We start from the raw sequence: 23,859 nt of genomic DNA on the forward strand, positions 1-23,859 counted from the left end.
AGCATAGCATGTGGATAGCTGCTCCTAGTGATTTGTTTAATCTTCTGCAGTGAATTAAAAGTTGATATGGCAATAAAATAAACTGATCTTTCCTTCCAGGCAGCTTGAGTCTGGGCAGTACAGACCCTTCCTAGTAAGAGCTGGAGAGAGCATGACTTGGTCCCTTTATACGTGGGGACCGATTAAACCCCCTGTTGTTATAAGGCTGTCCTTTCTCTACCAGCTCCCACATCTACAAAATTCAGCTTGCTTGGGGACGAAGGCAGCACTGAGTGAAGCCAAGCCTTGTGCTTTTTCAGAGGACATGTTCCATAAGCCTCCGTTTCATGGCTGCTCTTAGAGTAAAGATTTCTCTTGCCCTCAGATAGAATGAAATATATTAATTAATTTATAGAACAGAGCAACAAGCTTCATCTAGCCCATCCAAAACCTGAAATAAGCTCAGGAAAGAATACAGTGTGTGTGCGTGTGTGTGTTGAGTGTGGGCGCAAATAGGGATGACAACTACTAGAGCTATAAAATCACAAGCAACTTGAGAGAAGGAGGTTAAGTGGTCTCTGTGCCTCTGCTGTGGTGTACTATTTGTAAATGAGTTTAGAAGAGAACCTAGTGAGGTGTGATCCTTTATCTTGCATTTTGGAATTGGATTTATCTACTTCACGAGCTTGACTCAGGAGTGAAGCATCACATACTGCATCTAGTATAACTGTCAGAAACCTCAGCTGTTTAAAGTTGCTCTTAGTGCTTATTGTGTGTGTTCTCTTTTCAGCTGCTCTTGGTGTACAGCAGCCATCGCTGCTTGGAGCCTCTCCTACAATATACACCCAGCAGACGGCATTGGCAGCAGCAGGCCTAACTACACAAACACCAACGAACTATCAGCTCACTCAGACAGCTGCTTTACAGCAGCAGGCTGCAGCTGCAGCAGCTGCATTACAGCAGGTAAAGAAAAAGGAGCATTTGCTGTTGACTCTGAACTTTAACAATATTAAACAGTGGCTCGGTAGAGCTGTTCTTTCCAGAGAAAAGCAGAATGGGAAATGGTGAACATAACAGTATAAGCCTGTTTAAAAAAACAGTGGGATTTTTAGGTCTACAGCTGTCAATAGCTGTATTAATCTGTGAAGGTGGGAATTTTGGCTATGGAGGTGCTGACTTTCAGCTATGGAAAGCCTTTTGGGAAAAGGAGTTTTGCGGCACCCAAACTGAGAATCTCAAGTTCCAAGTATCTTCCATCACTATATGTATCCTTACAGGCATTTTGCATGATTTCATACTGTGGACTATATACTGTATAAGTGTCAGGCTTAACAAAAATTGCTGATTTTAGCTATAAAGAGCACATCAGAGTTCACTCTAAAGGCTAAGAGTATTTGTTATGAACATAATATATGTTGATACTATTAGTTATGTTTTGTATTAGAATGGTTAAATGTGAATAGTTTCTATCTAAAACTTGCTTAGCAGATAACTTGTATTTGGTATTATTGGGGTAATAATACTTCCTGTTTATGAGATATTTTGCTTTTATCTGTTTCAGCAATATTCACAACCTCAGCAGACTCTCTATAGTGTACAGCAACAGGTTTGTCTGATTCTTACTGTGTACATCACAAGTAACTTTAAAAATAATGTTGGTTGTGTGTCTTGTAGGATTTGTCTCCAAAATCATCCTCATATGGGAAGTTGATAAAGAAACTAAGTAACATATTTTTGTAGTGAAGGAGAGCTTGAAGCTCAAAAACTTGGAGAGATGTATCCAGAATGGAAGCCTGCCTACCTTCATGCAAAAAGGAAATTTAAAAAACACATACTATTCCATGTGTACACGATTCCTGCTAAACTTTGCTCTAAACAGGGCCGTGTATTTTAACTGCTGGAAAGATGCTGTCCAAAAAAGTTCCCTTTTACATATGGTCTTTGAACTTAACAGGATTTTGAAAAAGAATAAAAGGACATGGAAATTACAGGCCTAAGCTTCTCCAGGTGCCAAAACTTTTTTTGGTACTGTTGTTAACTTTCAGTTACAAAACGCCCAGCATTTCTGCTTACTGAATAAACCTGGATTATGTAATCTTAAAATTAACCACATGAGCACAATTTTATGCATGTGCAAACTGCTGAAATGACCAAACCCCAAAGGACTATTAACTGACTCAGATTAAGCAAAAACTCTTACTTGTAAAGAGGAGATAAAATTGTACAATTTCCTTAAGCATATAAAATTAATTTATAACTTTATTTATTTTAAGTTGCAGCAACCTCAGCAGACCCTTTTAACTCAGGTTAGTTTGGTTTTATTGTTTGGTCCTCATCCCCAAACACAGATAATGCAAGAGTGCAAATTTGTGACGTCTTGGGTAGTTTAATATGTAAAATTAACTAATATGAATGGACGTTTTATTGGTACAGGTTTATTTTATCCAGATGTTAAAATATGCATAGCCTTGGTTTCAAAAATTAATAGCAACCACTTTTCCTTAATCTTGAAGGGAATATATGTGTTGATTACCTTGTAATTTTTTTTTTTTTTGTTTGAACTTCAAGTGTTCAGTTGTTTTGCAATAAGTAACAAACTGGGAAAATCTTTCTCTCCTTTGAGAAGGAATTTAACTTTCTGTGTTAACAGTGTTGCAGTAGGTATATAGAGAGGCTTAAAAAGAATCTTGCTGAGCTTGACAGGTTTCAAACATGCAACCGTTTAAAACACTGTAAGTTGCTCTAGTTCTGTTTTCGCTTAACCTTTTAAAACATGCTTTTAAAAAAAAGGTAAAAATAGCTTACTTAATTTTATAGTGTTACTGGGTTCTGCTTTTGTAAGAAGGCAAGCATGTGAATGTTGAGTTAGGGAAGGGCTTGTGTTAGCTTCAACCTTTACTGACTTCTAATGCCAGGGTTGGGATACAAATTGAGAATAATCTCTTAAGTGTGTATTCCTAGCAAAGTTAGGAACTTATCTCCTCTTCAGGCCCACTGTATGGGTTACCTGTAGAAAATAACACAGTCTTCTTTTTTTTTTTTTCTAGACAATATATGTATTTTGGGGAAGTTGACTTTTTTTAAAAAAAGAAAAGGATAAATAAAGCCAGTCTTCATTCAAAGTAGAACAAAAATCATCTTAAAAAAACAGCTAAACAAAAAACAAAAACCCTACCACAAAACCAAACCGAAACAAAAACCTTCCACTTTCTGAAAATATCTATTCAGAATAATTGCTTTAGAGACATTTTAAACTCCTGTCTACATGGCTAAAGGAACTGTTCCTTGTAGGTATGTCAGCTGGTTATAAGATTTATAGTTTGCTTTATTTTGCTTACAGCCAGCGGTTGCACTGCCTACCAGTCTTAGCCTCTCTACTCCTCAACCGGCAGCCCAGATAACTGTTTCTTATCCAGCACCCCGGTCAAGTCAACAGCAAACCCAGCCACAAAAGCAGCGTGTCTTCACTGGGGTGGTTACTAAACTACATGATACATTTGGTTTTGTGGATGAAGATGTCTTTTTTCAACTTAGGTAAGATGTAAATACTTGCCTGCAGATGTACTCTCTAATATCCTCACTAAATAAAAAGTTTAGATTATTGCATTCTAATTCTGTGCCTCCACTGAGAGTGCCTGCAGTTAGTATGTTGTTTTCTGTCAGTACAAAGTCAGATGGTCAGGTAAGTTAATAGACGCTAGATCTGAGTTCCTTTATGTGAATTTTTGAATTTTCTTAATGCAAAACCCAAAGCTGGGAGACTCAGAAGGTATTAAGCTCCTTATAATATGAAGTTGCAGAGTTTGTGGGTGTTTAAATGCATGTAACTTGCTATATGCCTGTCTTAACTAAGTACTGTTTAGGGAACTTCTGCTTTTGGGCCAAAGACAGGAATTAAATTCCTGTGCATACTCCAAACTGAAGCAGATAGTACTTTCACTGAATTTGGGGGTAGATGCTCTTCCTGTAAGCTTTTTTTTTAATGAACTTTGTCTACTTTCTCCCAACTTTAAATGTAGCTTGCAAATGTAAAACTAGCTAAATAAGACTCTCACGATACATTTTCTGTAACATTTGCAGTGCTGTTAAAGGAAAGACGCCTCAGGTGGGTGACCGAGTTTTGGTAGAAGCTACTTACAATCCTAATATGCCATTCAAATGGAATGCACAAAGGATCCAGACACTTCCAAATCAGGTATATGGGGTTACCCAGTTTAGCTTGTACTGACTGCTTCTGGTTTAAGCTCACTCACAACTCATTTTCTCTTCTGCTGTTAGAACCAGACACAAGCTCAGCCATTACTGAAGACACCTCCGGCAGTTCTTCAGCCCATTGCACAGCAGACTGCATTCAGTGTTCAGGCACAGCCGCAGCCACAGTCCTTGTTGCAGGCACAGATATCAGCAGCTTCAATTACACCTTTGCTTCAGACACAACCTCAGCCATTACTGCAGCAGCCACAGCAAAAAGGTGCTCCTTCAGCACACAGAGTTTGTTGTGGTCCTTCTGGTGCTTAGTGTGTGATGATTATATTTTTGTTTGTCAGAAGACTGAAGTAATAGTTGAAATAATATGGCAAGGACCCTATAGAATTTTCAGTTTGAATATACGTCTTCCTGCAGCTATATGCAAGGCACATTGCCTGCAGTAGCTCAAGAATCACATGGTTAGTGAAATCCCTGTGGACTCCTGTTCATATTAAGATTTCACAAGCTGAAAGCAAATTCAATGTAATTTTTAGTCTGACACTTCCACAGACAAGCTGGGGAGTTGAAAGTATTAATGGCAGTGTAGTTCTTCAGCATCTTACAGAGTATTCAACAAGATCAGGTTTCACACAGTTGTATTGTTAAAACTATTATTTCTATATTTGTGTGTTATTTATTTCTGTTAGCCAAGTTGGCGTTTGAGAAAAGAAACACTGCTGAACGTGGCAAATCTAAAACAAAGGTTGTTGTGGGGTCACTTGAACTTTGAGTGGCTGAAGAATCAGTAATAGGACTGATAGATAATAAGATAAAATTAAGATTTGTGTTACCCATAGTAAAAGCAAGGGGAGAAGATCTTAAGCTGTCACCTCAACAGAACTGTTTTGGATAAATGCTTATTACAATCTAATTAGTCATTCATTGGTGTTCAGTAGTGTTTGCTCCATTTACAATCAGCTGGTTAAATGTCTTGAGACAGCAAAAGTATGTGCAAAACAAATTACTTTTCCAAGAAAAGGCTTAGCTATTTACTGTGATAGCTTCTATGTGCTTAGATTATATTAGCTTCCATCTTAAGAAGATGGTTTTAAACCAGTTTCACTTACTAGAGTCTCAGTTTGCATCAGTGAAGAAAAGCACAGGTCTCTTGAATTTCTTGGGGTGGGTATTATTAATAGATAGATTTATTTGACTCTAGAGTTAGTTTAGAAAATGTACACAAGTGAAACAACTGTAAAGCAGCAATGTTTGTAAAGGGTAGATAGTTGCCCCCTGTTACGTATTGATCTTGTATATTTTTGTTTCAGGTGGTTTGTTACAGCCCCCTGTTCGTCTAGTTTCACAGCCTCAGCCAGCTCGAAGACTAGACCCACCATCCAGATTTTCTGGGAGGAATGACAGAGGAGGAGACCCTATGCCAAACCGAAAAGACGACAGGAGGTATGTTGTAGAAGACTAGACTATAATCAAAGCATTCTGTAAAGACCTATCTTCAAACAGAGCTGAGCTGCTTGCTCCAGAGCGAGTCAGTGATAAGTACAAGTGGCTTTACCATTAGGTATTGGTGAAGAGCTCTTGTGTATCTGAAATAAAGGAATTGCATAATCAGTCTCTCTTTACAAGAGACAGTGTACTGAAACAAACTGAGGAACTTCACCTCTCCTTTTGTGAGTCATCTCTGACAGGTCTAGCTTCTGTTGTGCTAGAAAGCTTTTTGTGTTACCAGCATGCAAAAATATTTGTATCTTATATGCATTTTTTAAGTCGTGAAAGAGAACGAGAGAGACGTAGGTCCAGAGAAAGATCACCCCAGAGAAAACGCTCCAGAGAGAGATCGCCTAGACGAGAGAGGGAGAGGTCACCTCGAAGACCGCGACGTGTTGTTCCTCGTTACACGGTTCAGTTTTCCAAGTTTTCATTGGACTGGTATGTTTATAGTGCCAAATGTTTACCTACATCTCACTTCATTGTGGGCACAGATTACTGTGAGCCATGTCAACGCACATGTGTGTAGCGAGTGTTAAATTATGATCTTAACTTCAAAGAAAGATCAAATATGTAATGGCTGAGAACTTTGTACGATAAACTTTTTCTAGGTTCTTTGTTATTTTTGAATGCTACTGAAAAATACCTTTATAACCCTGTTTAATAAATATTCCCTAAATGCAGACACCTTAATCGGAGGAGTGTTTAGTAGTTACTTGTTTTTAAACTTCAATCCAAGACACTCTAACTTAAATATATTGTTTTTTAAATTTTATGTGTATAGTTTTAAATACATAATGGTTGTATTTCCTGTTAATATACCTCTTAATTATGTGCTTTATTAATGGTGCTTTTATTGCTGTATCTTTCAAATAATGTTGTTTATTTCAGCCGTAGCTGTGATATGATGGAGCTGAGGCGGCGTTACCAGAACTTGTATATTCCAAGCGATTTCTTTGATGCTCAATTTACATGGGTGGATGCTTTTCCTATGTCTAGACCATTTCAGCTGGGAAACTACTGTAATTTCTACGTAATGCATAGAGAAGTAGATCCTATAGATAAAAACGCTGCTGTCCTTGATCCGCCTGATGCTGATCATCTGTACAGTGCAAAGGTTTGTACAGGTTTCCAGTATTATGACTATTCATTAGAAATCTTTTTTACCAATAGAGTGAAAAAGTGAGTATAACTGAACTGAAAATATTCTACAGTGATTTGAGCAAAATACAGTTTTAAGCTTTTTGGTAAAGAGCTAGTATGTAGAGCTAGAAGAATCATGACTGAAATTCAGTTTGTTTTTCTGTTACTAGAGCTGTCCTAAGCCTTGTTTTTACCGAGGTCTCTTCCATTCGCTGCACCCAGTTGCACTGATCTGATTATAGGAAGTAGAGCCAGCTCCCGCAAGATCTATGAGTGTATTTCTTAGGCAATTCATTCTGAGTAGTTAATGGAGCCCCCCCCTCTTTTTTTTTTTTTTTTCCCAAGGGTCCTTTCTATGCAGTTTGTGCTCTTCTGTTTAGTGATATTTTCTTTTTTCTTTCATCTCAGTATTTATTACTAAGCTGAAAGTAGATTGAGCATATTGGGATTATCTAAATGTATAAAAGACCTCAGTGTCAAAAAGTCTTCCTAAAACCTGTTCCATTTGAAAGCTCTTTCATTAAAATAGGTCTGAGATTTCTAGGTCAATCTGTTTAGAATTATTTCATGTTAAAGATGGGTTTAGAAACAAAACTCCCGTTAACCCCATATTTCTGAAAGACTTTACTTCTGTGTATAAAAACTTTGAAGCCTTGGCTCAAGTATCAGACATACTGATTTTTTCAGTCTATTGATGCAGAGCAAGAGCTCTCTTTCAGAAGGTTAAGCTTAAAAATATATTCAGTAACTGAGGAATAGCATCCTGTTTCATAATATTAACCTGTTTAGGATGTAAGGCAACCTTGCTAGATTTGACTGAGCTAACGGGATGCTATGAGGATGCAGATGAATGTGTTGGTCAGTTCTCTTGTGATTGTGGGAAAATGGAAGGAAGGAGTTGGTTACTGAAACCAGAAATGTACTCAGTGTGCTTCTTGGTATGGGGTATTTGGCATGTAGTGATAACATGCAAAGCGTGTTGCTTTTATATGCTTTCAGTTTGGTTTTTTTTTTTATAAGACCACATGTTGCATCCATATGGGACAGAGGGCAATTGGTCCTTGGCAGACATTTTAACATTCAGTTCTACAGTTTTATTTTACCTTTACTTGTTCTGATTTTTTTGTGACATTAAGGAAAAAGTACTGGTATGTGTGTGTTTGCAAGTTGTGGTCATTGTTTACCAGTCATAGTGGGAGACCTTCACAAGACTGATCTGACTTACACAACAGGTGATGTTGATGGCTAGTCCTAGTATGGAAGATCTCTATCACAAGTCATGTGCTCTGGCTGAAGATCCCCAAGAACTTCGTGATGGATTTCAGCATCCTGCTAGACTTGTAAAGGTAAATATTCTTCAGTGCCAGACACTTTTGGCAATAAAGGTTGGTTATAGAGCTTTTAAGTATTTGTTGATAAGGGAGAAGTTTGTAGGCAGCTAAACGATGGCTTCGTTTTTCCTTTGAGGAGACCTAGTTTATATGTCAATTCTTTTTCCAGTTTATAGGAGCTCCATCTTCACTGCTTTCGTATTTACTGCTTTGTTCAACTTAGTTAAACAATAGGCATTTGGAGAAACCTATATTAATTATATAATAATTAACTTCGTTAGCCTTTTTTTACAAGCACTTAGACTTTTTTTTAAGGAATCAGCTGTGAAGAGAATACAAATGAAGCAACAGTTAAGTAACCATTGTATTAAGTGAAATGTAACTACTGTTAAACTGAACAACCTGTAAGTGCTATGGTGTTTCAGGACAACACAGACTTGTTTTCCAATTGAACTCCATCATCTTAAAGCAAATGGGAGGATTTGAATTTATAGATATCATGCTCTTGTGGTCTTACCTTTTGTAGCTTTGCTTTATCACTTTTGAGCAGGAACATCTATAAGTGTGTATTGGAATTAAGACACAAATTAGTATCTGTTTGTCTTTTGTTAGAAAGCTTTTAACTGCGAAGGAACAAGCCTATACCAATAAAGAAACTTGATGGAAAGTCTTGCCAACAAGAATGAGTGATGATGTTTTAAACCTATTCCATTTCTGAAATAATCTGTGGAAAAAAACAACTGAACTCTTTCTTGACTGACTTTCATTTTCAGATTTCAAAATAATGTGACAGTTTACTCATGGATTTCAGTGTGTGTGCTATGAAATATTCTTTGAGCTTTGGGAAAATGACTCTTTACCCCTAGCAGGGGAACATTCAGAAGACTCTTTCTGTCTAGTTTTTAGTGGGTATGAAAGGCAAAGATGAAGCTATGGCTATTGGAGGACACTGGTCCCCATCACTGGATGGACCTGATCCAGAAAAGGACCCTTCCGTGCTGATAAAGACGGCTATTCGCTGTTGCAAGGCTCTTACAGGGATTGACTTAAGTGTGTGCACACAATGGTAAGTACTGTACTGCAAAGCAAAGTACGCTGTAGAAATAATTGTCTGTTACCAGGAGTTTAAAAAAAAAAAGATGGAAAAACCTCTTTTTCTTTGTCGGCTGCTCTTGGTAGTGCAGGTAAACTACTCAAAGGATGTTCTGTTTTGTAATAAGCTTGATTGGTGCCAACTGTGCTGAATACTGCATTAAGAACTAATTAAAAATTCTGGATTTATTTTGACATGTTATGCTGTAATTTTTTAATGAATGTGCATTGAAAATATTTTTCATTTTGTGCATAGCTGGAGAAGATCGTCAGGAGAACTTCATTTCATTGTTCTTTTGTTATAAATAAATAGCCGTTCGTTACATAGCCATATTTTCTCTTGATGAGTTTGTCCTGTGTTAACACCCATTGCAGTTTTACTAATAGCAGGAAAGTCTACTGTGTGCTAAATTTGAAGTGCTTCAGCAACTTTTATTTGCTCATTAAACCTATGTGTGCTAAAGAACAAGTTACAGAAACAGAACTTTGTTGGTTTTCCTACTTTTCAATTGTGATACCTTTTTACGAATGCGCCAAAAGAGAAAATATGGCTTCCATAATTTTTTTCTTTAGATAAACTTCAAGGTCTTGCAGCAAAGTTTCTTTACTTGATGTGCTACAAGTGATCTAGGCTCTTTAAAATGTATTGTAGAATTTTTTTTCCAACATGCTTCTTCCCTTGCAACAGGTACCGTTTTGCAGAGATTCGCTACCATCGCCCTGAGGAGACCCACAAGGGGCGTACAGTTCCAGCTCATGTGGAGACAGTGGTTTTATTTTTCCCGGATGTTTGGCATTGCCTTCCCACCCGCTCAGAGTGGGAAACCCTCTCCCGAGGATACAAGCAGCAGCTGGTCGAGAAGCTTCAGGGTGAACGCAAGGAGGCTGATGGAGAACAGGCACTGAACGCTAATCCCTTTTTCTATTTCTGCTTCTCACAGGCACAGGAACACAGGCACAAAATGCACACCACATACTACACAACATACATACATAGGAGGAACATAACTGGTAACAATGACTGGTAAACCAGCTTTCAGCAGTGTAGTGAATGTTGTTTTTTATTTTTATTTCAGCTAGTTCACTAACTTTAAATGTGTATGCTGATATCACAAATGGAATTAAATTGTGCTTATGATGCGCAGAAAATTTTTTATCATAGACGTAGTTGCTGGAATCTGGGACCAGTTGTTGAGTGAGATGCAGTTTATGAATAGCTGTCTCTATAAACATTTTGCCATTTTCTAAAATTTCCAAATTCTCTCTTGTGGCCAGTTCTAATTGTGATATTTGAAATTGAACAAATGCTAGTCTGAAACATCTGAATTTCAGGCCATGTGGCTGATCAACATCTTGGAATAAGGGAAGGTCTGACTGAACAAAGAGTAATTTGGGGGATTTAAAACCTGCGGGAAGATCACACACTGTGTGGTTAATGGAGACCAGCAGTGTCTGTGTAACCCCTATATTCTTTGTGGTGTTGCTTATCACCCTTTTGTGTTCCACAGATCTGGCTTGTATTGGCTGAGTGGCACTGTGATCATTTATAAAGTGGTAGAATGTGTGTGTGAACTTGTCTAAATAATAACTTTAGGAGAAGACTATCTGAAACAGTTGTGACCTTGCACAGATCAGCAACAGAATTTAAAAAATAAACTGAAATGCTTTCAAGCTTTCTGAATGATAATTTCTAAATTTTATTTGTCAGGACGAAGAGGAAAAGGATGATGGGGAAGCTAAAGAGATCTCAACACCTACGCACTGGTCTAAACTGGATCCAAAAACAATGAAGGTAACTAACACTTTTCTTAAAACTTGATTCCATTGTACATTTTCATTTTTAAGGCATGACCTGAAATATAGCGTGTATATTCCCTTAACTGAGAAAAAAAAAGTCAGTAGTGTTTTATCTTCCTTGCTGATTTTATAGGTATTAGGTATGATATCACAGCTTGCAAGTGTGACTTCTGATTTTAGTAAGTGAATACAGCTAATTGAAACTATTCTGAACTTCTGAACTTTGTACAGTTAAAAGGGTATCACATATGATACATTAACTGGAAAATGAAAGTTCTGCAGTAATCTGGTCCTATCTGTTTGCATTAAAAAATGTGGGGTCTAAAATACTTTAATGTTAGTTTAAAAAGGCAATAATTATACAAAAATGTACGTCAGGAGACATCATAAAAAGTTTCCTCGAAAGGAATAATAGTAGTAAAATATTTTACTATAGTAAAATCCTTTCCCTGCCCCTCTGAAAAGTTCCTCAGAAAGGGATTCTTTGAGGAGAACACAACTTTAAATGTAATATGTTTTATATATCAGTAAATATTAGTGGTTTTCAGTACAGATTTAAAAATACAGTTGACTTCAGTGCTCTTACTTAATTTTTACTTCACCTTTTCTGCTAATCAAATGTTTTGCAATGTCACTGGTTGATACCACTTACAGAGCTTTTATTTACCAGGTAAATGACCTTCGCAAAGAATTAGAAAGTCGAACCCTTAGCTCTAAAGGACTGAAATCTCAGTTGATAGCTCGACTGACAAAACAGCTGAAAGTAGAGGAACAAAAAGAAGAGCAAAAGGAGCTAGAGAAGTCTGAGAAAGAAGAGGAAGAGGAGGAGGATAGGAAATCTGAAGATGACAAAGAGGTTAGGTTTTGGACATACTTGGTTTAAGTCTTATTAAATATACATAAATACATAAAATATTATCTATAAAATCTGTATAATTAAATAAGTATAACAAGTACAGGAATATGCCTAGCTGTGTTGGAATTTTATAGTTCTCGGATGACTGTACTGGGAACTCTTGCTGTAACTTGAGCTGCTGAATTGGAACGAAATCTTGGCAAGTTTGAATTTTTTTACATCAGCAAACTCAGCTGAAATGTGCAACTGCACTAAGGGTGTCTGAATTAATGTCAGACCTTAAATGTAAGGAAAAATAAATCCCAGGCTCCTGAGAAAACTATGCTTGAGAACAGGTGAATACACTTAACAAGATCTTAACTTCTTAAACCTTCGTGAAAAGCAGCTGCTTAGTTGAATTGGCTTTTAGTGGCATACAAGCCTTAGGGAGTTGTGGAAATGGGAGGAGGGCAGGTTCTGGTCCATAAAAGGTTATAGCTCTCAAACAGTCCAGTTTCTTCACATGGCTAATGGTTTGCTTAGGCTTTTTTTCCCCTTATTATGAAGCTTTAATTTTTGCTTTTGGATAAACTTCCTGCGTATTGAAGTTTCTCAGTCTTGCAGTTGGTACTTGGTCTGTTCTGCTATTTCACAAGGATAAACAACATCTGTGCAATAAGGCAAAAGCTCACCCACAGAAAAGGGACATAAATGTCTGGAGAATATATTGTGTGTTAGTTACTTTTAAACCTGCCTTTTTGTGTACTACCTGCTAACCAATATGGGTTGATTTGAAATTTTATATATCTGTGTAAACCCTGTTGAGGGAGCAAAGGCCATGTGCTTGCTAATTCTGTCAGCTGCTGCCTTTTCCCACAGCTTGGATGGGCTTCAGCTATCTTGGGGTTTCTTGCCACAGCTTTCTAAGATCAGGGGAGGGAACTTTGATTGTGCTTCCTTTTTTAAAAATCACAAGCTCTGCTGTGACTTTTTTTCCGTACTCATAAGACTACAATATTTCTCTCTTGGCAATCAGTAAGCTGCTTGGTATTTTTCCTTTTTTTACCTTTTCTTTGATTTGCATCAGCTGTATCTAGAGAGATTGCATTTCCCATAATCAAAAGAGCTGAGTAAATTGTCATCTGATAATTGTTAAAGCTGTGTTGGGTATCTTTGGGAGGATGATGTATGAAGCCTTTACTCTTCCTGTATAAGGAATAAGACGGCTTACTGTACTGTACAGCTCTGAAAATGCCCCTAAACAAACAAAAGGCCCCCTCAGGAGCACTGACTAGCTAGCATACATATGCTAGCTTGCATACCATTTCTTGAAGTGAACTAGCCTGAGTCCTTCCAGTGTTGAATAAACATACTGTGGTTAGCACCATAAGATAGTTGGAAGGTGCTCGTTGCTCTGTGGGCTAAACAACACTGCATGTCCTGCTTTGTGTTGCTCAAGTTTCCAGTTGTCTTAGGCAAGTGTTGGCAGTGGACAGAGTATGCATTCTGGAAATTCTAGTCTGTGACTTCTGTCTGTCTTCTGTGTTGCATTCAGCAGCTTAGGCTTCCCTTTGCTTTCTTCAAAGCAGTGAGTCCTAAAAACTAATACATAGGCTGAAACTTCAGCTTTGGAATATGCTGTATGTTATTTTTTTGCCTCTTTTTAGGAAGAGGAAAGAAAACGTCAAGAAGAAATGGAACGTCAGCGGCGGGAGAGACGATATATCTTACCTGATGAACCAGCAATCATTGTACATCCTAATTGGGCAGCAAAGAGCGGGAAGTTTGACTGTAGCATTATGTCTCTTAGTGTTCTTCTGGACTATAGATTAGAAGATAATAAAGAACATTCCTTTGAGGTAATTTAGCTATATTACTTAGCCATTTGTGTTTCTTTTTAATTCTGTCTGATACCTGCAGTATCCTTAAATTGTTAGATGTTTATGATAGCATGGCAAAATAAAACTTAAATAAGTTAGCTTCTTTGTGCAATACCTAGAAAAAGCTGTCCAGTCTTTGGTATGTGGTTTACAATAGCAGTATAGTCAGGCACTGTATGATATTCAGAAGAAATGCGCTGATTTTCAGATATGGAACTGAGTTTATAATTTATACAGCTAGTCTAGGTCCTAAACTACTGCAGTACAGGAAAGAAGCATTTCTAAAAGTTGTTTAAGGTTTCTATATTCAAAGCAGACAGTAAGAAATCTGACACTATATAAAATTCCGACATGGTGAAAGTTGTAAAGTTAGCACCTCATAGCTGTTTAATTATAAGTGTATAAATTTTTAATATGTATTTTAAATTTTTTTTTCATTCTTCTTTATGTGCAGGTATCATTGTTTGCAGAACTCTTCAATGAAATGCTTCAGAGAGATTTTGGTGTCAGAATTTACAAAGCACTGATTTCTCTCCCAGAGAGGGAGGACAAAAAAGACAAAAAAAGCAAAAAAGATGAGAGAAAAGAAAAAAAAGAAGAAAAAGATGATGAAACAGATGATCCGAAACCTAAGAGGAGAAAATCTGGAGATGATAAAGACAAAAAAGAAGATAGAGACGAAAAGAAGGTCTGCAGATAGCTCATATGAAGTACTGTCCTGTCTGGATCAATACTAAACTGTTTCTATTTGAATTTTACTTTATTGCTTTTGAGAGCTCAGGTCTTGTAGTGTTAGTTAATTGTTTTGACTCAATTTGTTTAAATATGCTTCAGTCAGATTCAGTAATTTAAAAATTTTACAGGTGTATTGGGGTATTTTAACGTTCAGCTTGATCATGTAGATTTGTATTTGTTTTTTAAAGTGACTAAATATAAACATACACAAATTTTGAGGGAATGGTAGTAAGGCTTTTGTTTTCCTGTTTTTTAGTTCTGACTGGATAAATGTTTACGAACTTTTGTTACAGAGGGAAGATAAAAGAAAAGATGATTCTAAAGATGAAGAAGAAACTGAAGATGACAATAATCAAGAAGAATATGATCCAATGGAGGCAGAAGATGCTGAAGACGAAGATGAAGGTATCTTGAATTATGAATTTTGTGGCTTTCATTTTTTTTTTTACTGCCACTGAATATGTTCTTTCAAGCTGGAGAATGCACTGGAACTAGACAATTTAAAATCACGTTATTAGACTAATTTTATTATAGTAATTCTGACCAGATCTATTTAAAATGTAAGTGCCTTTATGCTAGGCATTGTATGAACATAGTTGATATAAACTAGCTGTGGTACTCAAAGTAAGGCATGCATATAGAAGTGGTTTTATTTTTTTCAGAATGCAGACCACTCGCAACTCCCATTGAAGTCAGTAGGAGATGTGAGTATTCAGCACCTCTGAAAAACCAAGCCACTTTTAAGTGCCTAACTTCCTATTCCTCAGTTCTGAAATGTCATTCTGTTTTTATTAGGCCAGAATGTAGTGTGGGGTGCTCTTTACCTGATGTTATGAGGAGTTGATTTCTGTTTGGGTGGAGTTGTGTTTGCCTGAAGAAATGGGGAAAGGGGCTGGGGAACTTTTCCTGTCTCCAGGGAGCAGCAGTAGCCCTCTTTCCCTGCTTAGAGATTCAGAAAGGTCTAAGACATGGTGTATGCTTTTTGGTTTGTACTTCTTTGGTTTTTTGTCCTTTTGTGGAGAGTTTTTGCTAGAGATGTGGGGTTGAACTGCTTAGATATTGCAGTCCCAGTCTTTTCAGTTGTATTTTGGCAGAGTACTGCACCAGCCTTAAAAAATTGGTGCTAATCTGTGGTTTCCAAAATAACTCTTACTTGCTTATAATCTGGCTGTGAGAGTGCCCTGGGCTTGTCTGTTCTGTACAAGTGCTGCTACTTCCCGTAATCTGTCCTTGTGCCATTCCCAGTCAGAGTTGCTGAGAACAAACCAACATGCCATGGAGGTGCAGGAGAAAGCTATAGCTTCTCAGAAACGTGTTGACAAAATTAGACAAGTGTTCTGATACATAGTTTGTTCCAAAGTTTTCCTCACAAGAAAGGTGAGCTTAAAGCTGAACTTGGCACGTGATTCTCTAACCAAAGACTTGCACATAAGGTACAGAGCTGCATGCCATAATCCATCCCTGCAGTTGTCATATTCCTCTTTCTCTCTTGATTTTGGATTTAGTTTTACTGTACTGTCTACCTTTAAAAAAAAAAAAAACAAAACAAAACTGCAGTTTGTAATTCACATCTAATAAGCAATGTGATTTGTAACTTCTTGGAGAATCTAAGTCATAGGATCAGTAATATCTCACTCAGACATGAGTATAAACACATGCTTTTGATTATATAGTTAATATGGTTTTTATGATTATAAAATACTTGAGAGTAAATAGTACTGATTTTGTCCTAATAGGAATAACCATAGCTGAATGCAGACTCTGCCAAGCCTCATTAGGGAGAATTGTGGTAATTTTCTGCACCACTTAAATAGATGGTGATGTTGGCGGAACTCATTTTGGCCTAGTTAGCATTTGTTTCGGCTCTTCTATCCTGTGTGTGTGAAAGAAACGCAGGGTTAAAAAATGACAAATGGCTTATGTTAAAATAAAACCAGAGAAAATAAAAATGTAACAGGACTTGCTTAAATGCCATTTGGGTTTTCTGTTATTTTTCAGGGAAATACATTAATTTCAGATATTTGGGGGTTTATGTGAACTTTTAAAATTAACATATGTATTTTGAGATAATGGTTACAGAATCGTTTGCTGTGGATATGTTGAATTTTCTTTCTATTTTACAGACCGGGATGAAGAGGAAATGAACAAACGGGAGGACAGAAGAGAGGGAAATAGGCATTGTAAAGAGAGGTCATCTAAAGATAAAGTAATTAACACCTTTCTTAACAACTACATACAACCTTGTTAGAGGTGTCCTACTTAGAGCTTAACTTTATTTTATTGTAAGACTATTTGCACTCCTTGATTCCTTCAGCACTTCTGGGCTGAAACATTAAGTGTTTAGAAGTTAGGGAACATGTGGCAGCTTTGGGTAGAGTGCTTACAACCTACTTTCACTTACATTTTAAAGTTTTTTGGGTGAAAGCTGTTGGAAAACTTTCTTAGATACTGATCTGTCTGAAGGATGTGAGGACTGATGCTTTATGTGCATATAAGAGGCAGCAGATGTGATTATTTTATGCATTATTTTCAACTGCTGTATTCTTACTTAAGAAAAGCGGAAGCTTAGCTTGATTGATAAACTGGCATAAAACAAGTTTCTGATTCTTTTTAATTTTTTTCTAAAGGAAAAATAGGAGATGTAGGAGTAGGAATAATGGGAAAACACAGTGCAGAATTGCTGTAGCTGTGAGAGCTGGATGCTTATTCATTACATGTTTATAGGGATTTCACTTTGAAAACAGCAGTTCAGTAAAATATATAATTGAGAGAAGGGATGTTTACTATTACTTGTTTAATTGGGTTAATTCTTCAAATTTTTTTACAAACTAGCATGAACAAAAGGAAAGTGTGTCTACCAGATGTTACTGTGCATTGTGCTGTAATTCTTTTAAATATTTGAAAGATTACTTATTCTAAGTAGCTAGCTTGTATTATATTTGAGCTCAGTAGGTGAATGCTAGTTATATTAATCACTTGACTGAAAATAACGATAAAATGAACAGAGGAAAGCTTTTCTTAACTGAAAAGTTTACTTGTTTTTAGTAGATGATGGGAAAATGGTATTTTAACTTCCTAATGATCCTGTGAATGAATCTTCTGTAGGAGAAAGACAAGACGCAGATGGTAACTGTTAATAGGGATCTTCTGATGGCCTTTGTTTATTTTGATCAAAGTCATTGTGGATATCTTCTGGAGAAGGACATGGAGGAGATACTATACACTCTTGGACTACACCTGTCACGTGCTCAGGTTTTGTATAGTAATAGAAGTCTCTTTGAAAATATTACAGGAATGCTGTAAGTGTAGAGTATATATATGTAAGTATAGTTTAGCTTCTAAAGGCTGTTGCTTACATACTTGATCCCCGATTTTTATGTAGCCACTTCATATTTACAAAGACATACTAGTTTAATCTTTTGTAAATTGTCTTGGAATAAAAAGGTGAAGTTTGCAGCTCTTAATATGCCCATATTGTATGTGTAGCTTTTGTCTCAATATTGTGGGTTTTTTTTTCCTCTAGCTTGTTTTCATTTTAAGCCCCAGTATGTTAAAGTTCAAAAAGCTGTGCAATTTCTCTAAGTTTTCCAAGTTAAAACATTCTTGTTTAGGTAATATAATGTCTGCATATTAAGTAACACCATATTTCTTTCTGTGGCTGTGTTTTAGGTCAAGAAGCTACTTAATAAAGTAGTGCTTAGAGAATCTTGCTTTTACAGAAGACTAACAGATACTTCTAAAGATGAAGAAAACCAAGAAGAGTCTGAAGAGCTACAGGAAGATATGTTAGGTGGTATTACTTTTTTTTTTAATGCCACAAACTTCCAGATAATTGTTTCTGTGCAAATAATAGTGAGAGTTCGGAGATACTTGCTTTCTTGCAGAAACTAATTCAGGTCTGCGTGGAACCTGCCAGTTTGGAAAAGTAAATCTTGGGCAGTTCATAAATTGTAGTATTTCTGGCTTCCAACACACCTTGTTGCATCTATAGGATAAATCTTAATATCTTGGAACAGGAAGGAGGACAGAGGTTAATGTTGAATATTGATGAACAACATTTCTCATTCACAGCAGTTTTGCAGTGAGGAGGATCAGTGCTGTAGGTAGTAGAACAGAGCCTGATTTTTGAAGATAGATTACTGCAGAAAGGAGGCATAGAAGAATGTCATGAAAGAGCATGGTCCTTTTTTGGTGGGGGAGGCATAATTGGGGTAAGGAGGGAGGAGAGAAACGTGAGGGATAGACCAGCAAACTTGAATCTGTATTTATTCTTTTAGGAATTTGTTCTTCTAAGAAGTTTTTGAGGTTGGTCACTAGAACCAAAAAATGACAGAATGATTATTTCTTAATGCTACTTAATCTAATACAGGAAACAGATTACTGTTACCATCACCTACTATAAAGCAAGAATCAAAAGCCATAGAAGAAAATGTTGGCCTCATTGTGTACAATGGAGCTATGGTGGATGTTGGGAGCCTTTTACAGAAGCTGGAGAAGAGCGAAAGAGTGCGGGCAGAGATAGAACAAAAGCTTCAGTTACTAGAAGAAAAAACAGGTGGGACATTATTTGAAGGTGGTACTTACATGGATGCAAGACACTAAGACTTTTTAAGTAGATGAACCAATTTGAGTATATTTGTGATCTAAATTCCTTAGCTATTTGTTTACCATAAACTTATATTTTCTATTTCCCAAGCCCTTTGAACTTGCACACCATCTATTGTTGAGTACTGTTGGCACCATTCTGAAATGCTTTTATCTTTTTTATTCAAGCTGAATGTCAGACTTCCAAATGTAGTCAGAATTCAGTGTTATCAAATGGTAATGCAATGCAGTTTTTAATGTTCTTTAAAAATTGGTAGTTACGGTGTTGGCATGTAAATGGGCTATTAAGATGCAAAGTACAGAGCATTGGAAGTGACTGACTTTTTTTTTTTTTTCTTCCCCCTAAGATGAGGATGAAAAGACCATACTACAACTGGAGAATTCTAACAAAAGTCTGTCTACAGAGCTTAAAGAAGTGAAAAAGGACCTTGGCCAACTGCAAGAAAATTTGAAGATCTCGGATGATAAAAATTTGCAATTTGAGGGTCAGCTGAATAAGACAATCAAAAATTTAGCTACTGTTATGGATGAAATACAGAGTGTTCTTAAACAGGTTAGAATTGTTTAATTAATTTTTTTTTTTATTGTATGCAAGCTTCCTGTAGACTAAATTATCAGAACAAAAGCTTCAGAATAAAAAAGAATTTTCACATTAATTCAGGGCAGTAGTATCTTAACATATATAAGATGCTCAATGCGATACTGATTACTTAAAGACAACAAATAAAATGTATTTTTTCTAAGCTCGAAACACATGTTCTTGACTTAAATATTTTTAAAAATCTATAAATATCAATGTAAATCTCAAACCATCTTAATGTTTTCCTATCCTGACCTTGTCCACCCCAACAGTCAAATCTGCTCTTCCATTTGATGACTTAGGAGTAATTTTTCAAGGCAGAATTGAAGTATTTCAATTTATGTGGGGGTATTTCAGTAAAATGAGTTTTAAGCAAACTGCATAATGCTCCAGAGCATTTCTGTCGCTGTACAGAAAGATACTTGCATATTCCCTAGGAATGCTGGGGGGGGTCTGTTAAGTAAGGCTGAATAGAAGTAGGTTATGAAGGCTACTGAGTGGCAAACTGGTACTATGAGGGAGCCTTGCTTCTGCTTCTATCTACATTTATTTTGAAGCTCTAAAACCAAAACCACATGCACACAAAAAACCCTAGAAAACTTGACAAATGTTAGAACTTTTTTCCCCCCTTGTAGGATACAAGTGATGCATCATATAAGTCACTGTAGCTTATTAAACTGGCAGTACCTTGCAGCTGTCTGTCACCAGTATCATTATGCAGTCCTGTGCTTCACTAATGTTGTAGACCTGCTACTCCACCAGAACTGGCAGCTGAAGGCACTGCATAATGCTCTTTTGCCATGTTCTTAGCTCAGTTAAATAGCCTTGCTCATTTCTGTCTGGTTATTTTTGAGATAAAAATGTCTTCTAAGCCTAGTGTTTTCTGATGGCTCTGGCCAATGTAAGTATTTTATTTTAGAACTATTATGGTAAATGATAATCCTAATTTCATGGATTTTGCAAGAACTTTCTACTTGCTCTTTAAAAAAAAAAAAAAAATCTCAACAACCCCAAACCTTTAGACCATGAAGTCAGGCTTTTGGGGATGTTTTTTGTGCTTCTCTTCAGAAGTGCTTAAGTCACATTTAATTTCTGCCCCCTCAATTTTTCAGGAAGATCCTGGAAATATGAATTGGTTATAACGAACTGATACCTTACTCAGTTTAACATGGTATTTAAAGTTGCTATCAAACCGTATCTTTGCCTCATGCTGCTTTACAGTTCACATGAGAAATAGCACTTCTAGAATTCATGTTATCCTCTCCCTTTTTTCTTTTAAAGGATATTGTGAAGAACGAAGATAAAGATCAGAAATCCAAAGAAAATGGAGCAAACGTATGATAAAACTGCTGCTGTTTAGAAGAATGATGTTACATAATGTAATATAAATCATGATACCAGAATGTATGGGAAGTGATGCATGTTTGATTTTAGTAGTATAAATATCTTAGTTCCAAAAGATGTATAAAGTTTTATGAATGTGAGTGTCTGCTTCTGAAGATTGCTTGTAATTCTTAGCATTCAATTTGAGACACTCCTTGAGTGAAAATAATTTTGCATTGCAAAATGTTTTAGGATGAACTTTGTTATAGTTTTAACCCTAATAAAGTTCATCAACGTAATGAACAGTAGCAAGTATTTAATTACCAAATGTTTTTCATTAAAGTCTAGTGAAATCAAAATTTTCATTATTTATAGAATTGCCATTTTTAGGTTTTTATTTTTATTTCGGTCTAATTAGTCTTTTTAAATTCAAATATAAATCACAAAATAGCATGCTGCTTAATTTTGCAAGTAAAGTTTTTTTTAAAAAAAAGCTTCTTGGATTTTTTTTTTTACTTGTCACAACTTTCTTTTCCCTTCCAAATGTAACTTTCTTCCCCAAAGCTGCTTGTATTAAAGCCTCATAATATACAGTAGTTCAGATGAGTTAAGAAAGCAATAGAAACCTACCAAAAATACTGGTAGGGTTGTGAGATTTATATGAAAATACATGGGCCTGTTTTAAATGTATGTCATTTGTGTTCCTTTAATTGTTCTTATCTTTGGATTAATATATATGCTCCTTTTTAATAACAAACGCAGTGTATTAAAATGTATGGTTGGATACCAGGCCAGTAGATGTCAGAATAATGCCTTACATGGAGAAAAAGCTACCATTGTAAGCCACCTTTAATTAAATTTGGACTTCTTTCTTAATATGTGTAATTACTTCAAAGACTTTAGTCCAACAAAAGAATGGATACACAAGTATCAATACTCCATGTTATAATTACTAAGGAGCAGGACACAACCTGATTTTTTGAAAGTGGGTAAGATTGCCTTCCTTTGTGTTCACAAATCACTAGAGCTCTAAACTTACAAGTTGCCTTTGACAATATTGTCAAAGGCAACTTATTCAAATAATGTGAAATACGAACAATTGTATTTTGGTGCAACTTCCAGGAAAATTAAGGGTTTTGAAGGTTGGGACAGAAGTGTTTTCTCACAGAAATGGTTAATTTTAGCAGACCTTTTCTTTTTTAGCCTAGATGTCGTAGGTAACTAAATACCTGTTAGGAGAGTCCAAGTGCCATAATATGTATGAATAACCTACATGGAAACTCATGGAGCTTTACTGAGATACCCATTAAAATGCCTGAATTTATGTTCAAAAGAGTCTAAGCTGGTGCTTTTATCACTTACCTTTCTTGGCTCTTTTGAAGCTAGACAAGTAAAATATATTTTCATTAAAATAACATGCGTAAGCTTCCCCCTCATTCATCTCACCCGAGTCACTGTATAATATCTTAACTGTTCACACTGAAGTAGGAAGTACTATAAAAACACTAATTATTGCATATAAGTACACAGAAAATGCATGCTTTATGAATTAAGAGATAACAGCTCATTAGAATGATTGAATGAGGATGGTGATAAATTAATCTTATGAAGAGCGTTATCTGTGGTGTACAGATGGTGTTAACAAATTCTTTTGTAATCAAATTATATTTTTCACCTTTACCTTTGTACAAACTGTTGACAGCATGTTTCATTTTTTACTTTGAGCACCATTTACTTAAATGGACTTGGAAGGATCGCGTTTGAAACACTTTGTTCATGAATTCTCAGCAGTACATGTGAACATACAAGAAAATAATTCTAGAATTCAAGATAACATCTTTTTAGGCACACTGAAACATCTGTTGAAATATTTTGCTGGGGTGTTTTTACCTTAACCTGCCAAGCTGAAAGCAGTTGTTGTGACAAGCAGGCCTCATCTTGTGTTTCAGTGAGTGGCCCTGTGAGATAGTTGCTAGAGCGATACAGATTTTTACAGTATTTAAGAAAAAAAGTATTTGTTAGAATGAGTGTAATCTTTCTCTATATTGCTTTGATGTAATAGTGTTTCAGATACTATGTACAGTCTGCATTTCTGTTGGAAAGGAAATGAAAAGGGTAAAGAATAAAGGAAAAAAAATAAGGAAAAGTTTGACAACCTCCACAGAGCTTGACCTGTCTCCTGAAGTACAACTAATCTGAGGAAGACCAGACACCTCCACAGACTGTTTAAATTGCTTTACCAAACAGCACAAGGTTCTGTATCTACACAGTATCAATGCTGGTCATTAGCTAAAGCTTCTTGATAATATTCCCAGAAATAGAACTAATTCTTAAGAAAATTGAGTAGAGTATCAGTAATAGAGGTTTAGAGAAGCAATCTTCTGTCAGTTTTAATTTATGAACAATGTTTTTTCATTTAAATTCCACACTTTCCATCTCGTGGACTTTCCGCTTCTCAGTCTTTCATTACATACCAGTTGCTGGTGAAAGGCTGGTAAAATTGAGCCTAAGCTGGGTTTTACTCTGATGCCTGAACATCCAGTTTGTTTGTAGTTTTAAAATCATCACAGATGCTCTGTGGAAAGTAGTAAAGGTCAGACTGCCTTGTTCTGTAGAGAAAGCACTGCTACAGCAGACTAGTAAATGGAATCTGGTCTCGCTTTATAGGTTATGTCCCTTCCCTTTTGTATTTTGTCTAGTATGGGGGAATTAATGAGTTAAACCCTTACAAAGTGATATTCGGACATCAGTGGATGTTTGTGAATAAGGCTAGGAAGAAAGTTCCAAGCGATACATCTGCATGCAAAATGGTCTAGAATAAAGTAGGCTCTCTTGAGGCCCCTTTGCTTTTGCGCTGGTAATAAA

The 23,859-nt window shown here is 36.3% G+C and overlaps 1 protein-coding gene and 1 non-coding gene across 7 annotated transcripts in view; both read left to right on the top strand.

The window, feature by feature from the left end:
• Window positions 1–23,153, top strand: part of CCAR1 (cell division cycle and apoptosis regulator 1) — a 30,255-nt gene extending 7,102 nt beyond the window's left edge. For 2 of the 6 annotated variants that reach the window (XM_075025336.1, XM_075025340.1), the window contains 24 exons: window positions 770–942; window positions 1,541–1,585; window positions 2,253–2,285; window positions 3,320–3,513; window positions 4,060–4,174; window positions 4,258–4,450; window positions 5,496–5,628; window positions 5,953–6,114; window positions 6,565–6,790; window positions 8,049–8,162; window positions 9,047–9,213; window positions 9,928–10,141; window positions 10,951–11,031; window positions 11,707–11,892; window positions 13,539–13,730; window positions 14,206–14,439; window positions 14,780–14,891; window positions 15,149–15,190; window positions 16,610–16,692; window positions 17,592–17,738; window positions 18,156–18,276; window positions 18,856–19,041; window positions 19,439–19,644; window positions 20,953–23,153. In XM_075025336.1, coding sequence (XP_074881437.1) covers window positions 770–942; window positions 1,541–1,585; window positions 2,253–2,285; window positions 3,320–3,513; window positions 4,060–4,174; window positions 4,258–4,450; window positions 5,496–5,628; window positions 5,953–6,114; window positions 6,565–6,790; window positions 8,049–8,162; window positions 9,047–9,213; window positions 9,928–10,141; window positions 10,951–11,031; window positions 11,707–11,892; window positions 13,539–13,730; window positions 14,206–14,439; window positions 14,780–14,891; window positions 15,149–15,190; window positions 16,610–16,692; window positions 17,592–17,738; window positions 18,156–18,276; window positions 18,856–19,041; window positions 19,439–19,644; window positions 20,953–21,012 — 3,419 coding nt within the window. In that variant the 3' untranslated portion in view covers window positions 21,013–23,153. The remainder of the gene's footprint in view (window positions 1–769; window positions 943–1,540; window positions 1,586–2,252; window positions 2,286–3,319; window positions 3,514–4,059; window positions 4,175–4,257; window positions 4,451–5,495; window positions 5,629–5,952; window positions 6,115–6,564; window positions 6,791–8,048; window positions 8,163–9,046; window positions 9,214–9,927; window positions 10,142–10,950; window positions 11,032–11,706; window positions 11,893–13,538; window positions 13,731–14,205; window positions 14,440–14,779; window positions 14,892–15,148; window positions 15,191–16,609; window positions 16,693–17,591; window positions 17,739–18,155; window positions 18,277–18,855; window positions 19,042–19,438; window positions 19,645–20,952) is intronic. The other 4 variants (XM_075025338.1, XM_075025342.1, XM_075025337.1 and 1 more) reach the window with 3 other exon arrangements.
• Window positions 8,832–8,895, top strand: LOC142030732 (small nucleolar RNA SNORD98). The gene has a single exon (XR_012650267.1). It is a non-coding gene; the product is annotated as a small nucleolar RNA SNORD98 (small nucleolar RNA).
• Window positions 23,154–23,859: the final 706 nt, after the last annotated feature.

The sequence above is a fragment of the Buteo buteo genome, chromosome 4 (assembly GCF_964188355.1).
Source record: "Buteo buteo chromosome 4, bButBut1.hap1.1, whole genome shotgun sequence".
Taxonomy (NCBI): Eukaryota; Metazoa; Chordata; class Aves; order Accipitriformes; family Accipitridae; genus Buteo; species Buteo buteo.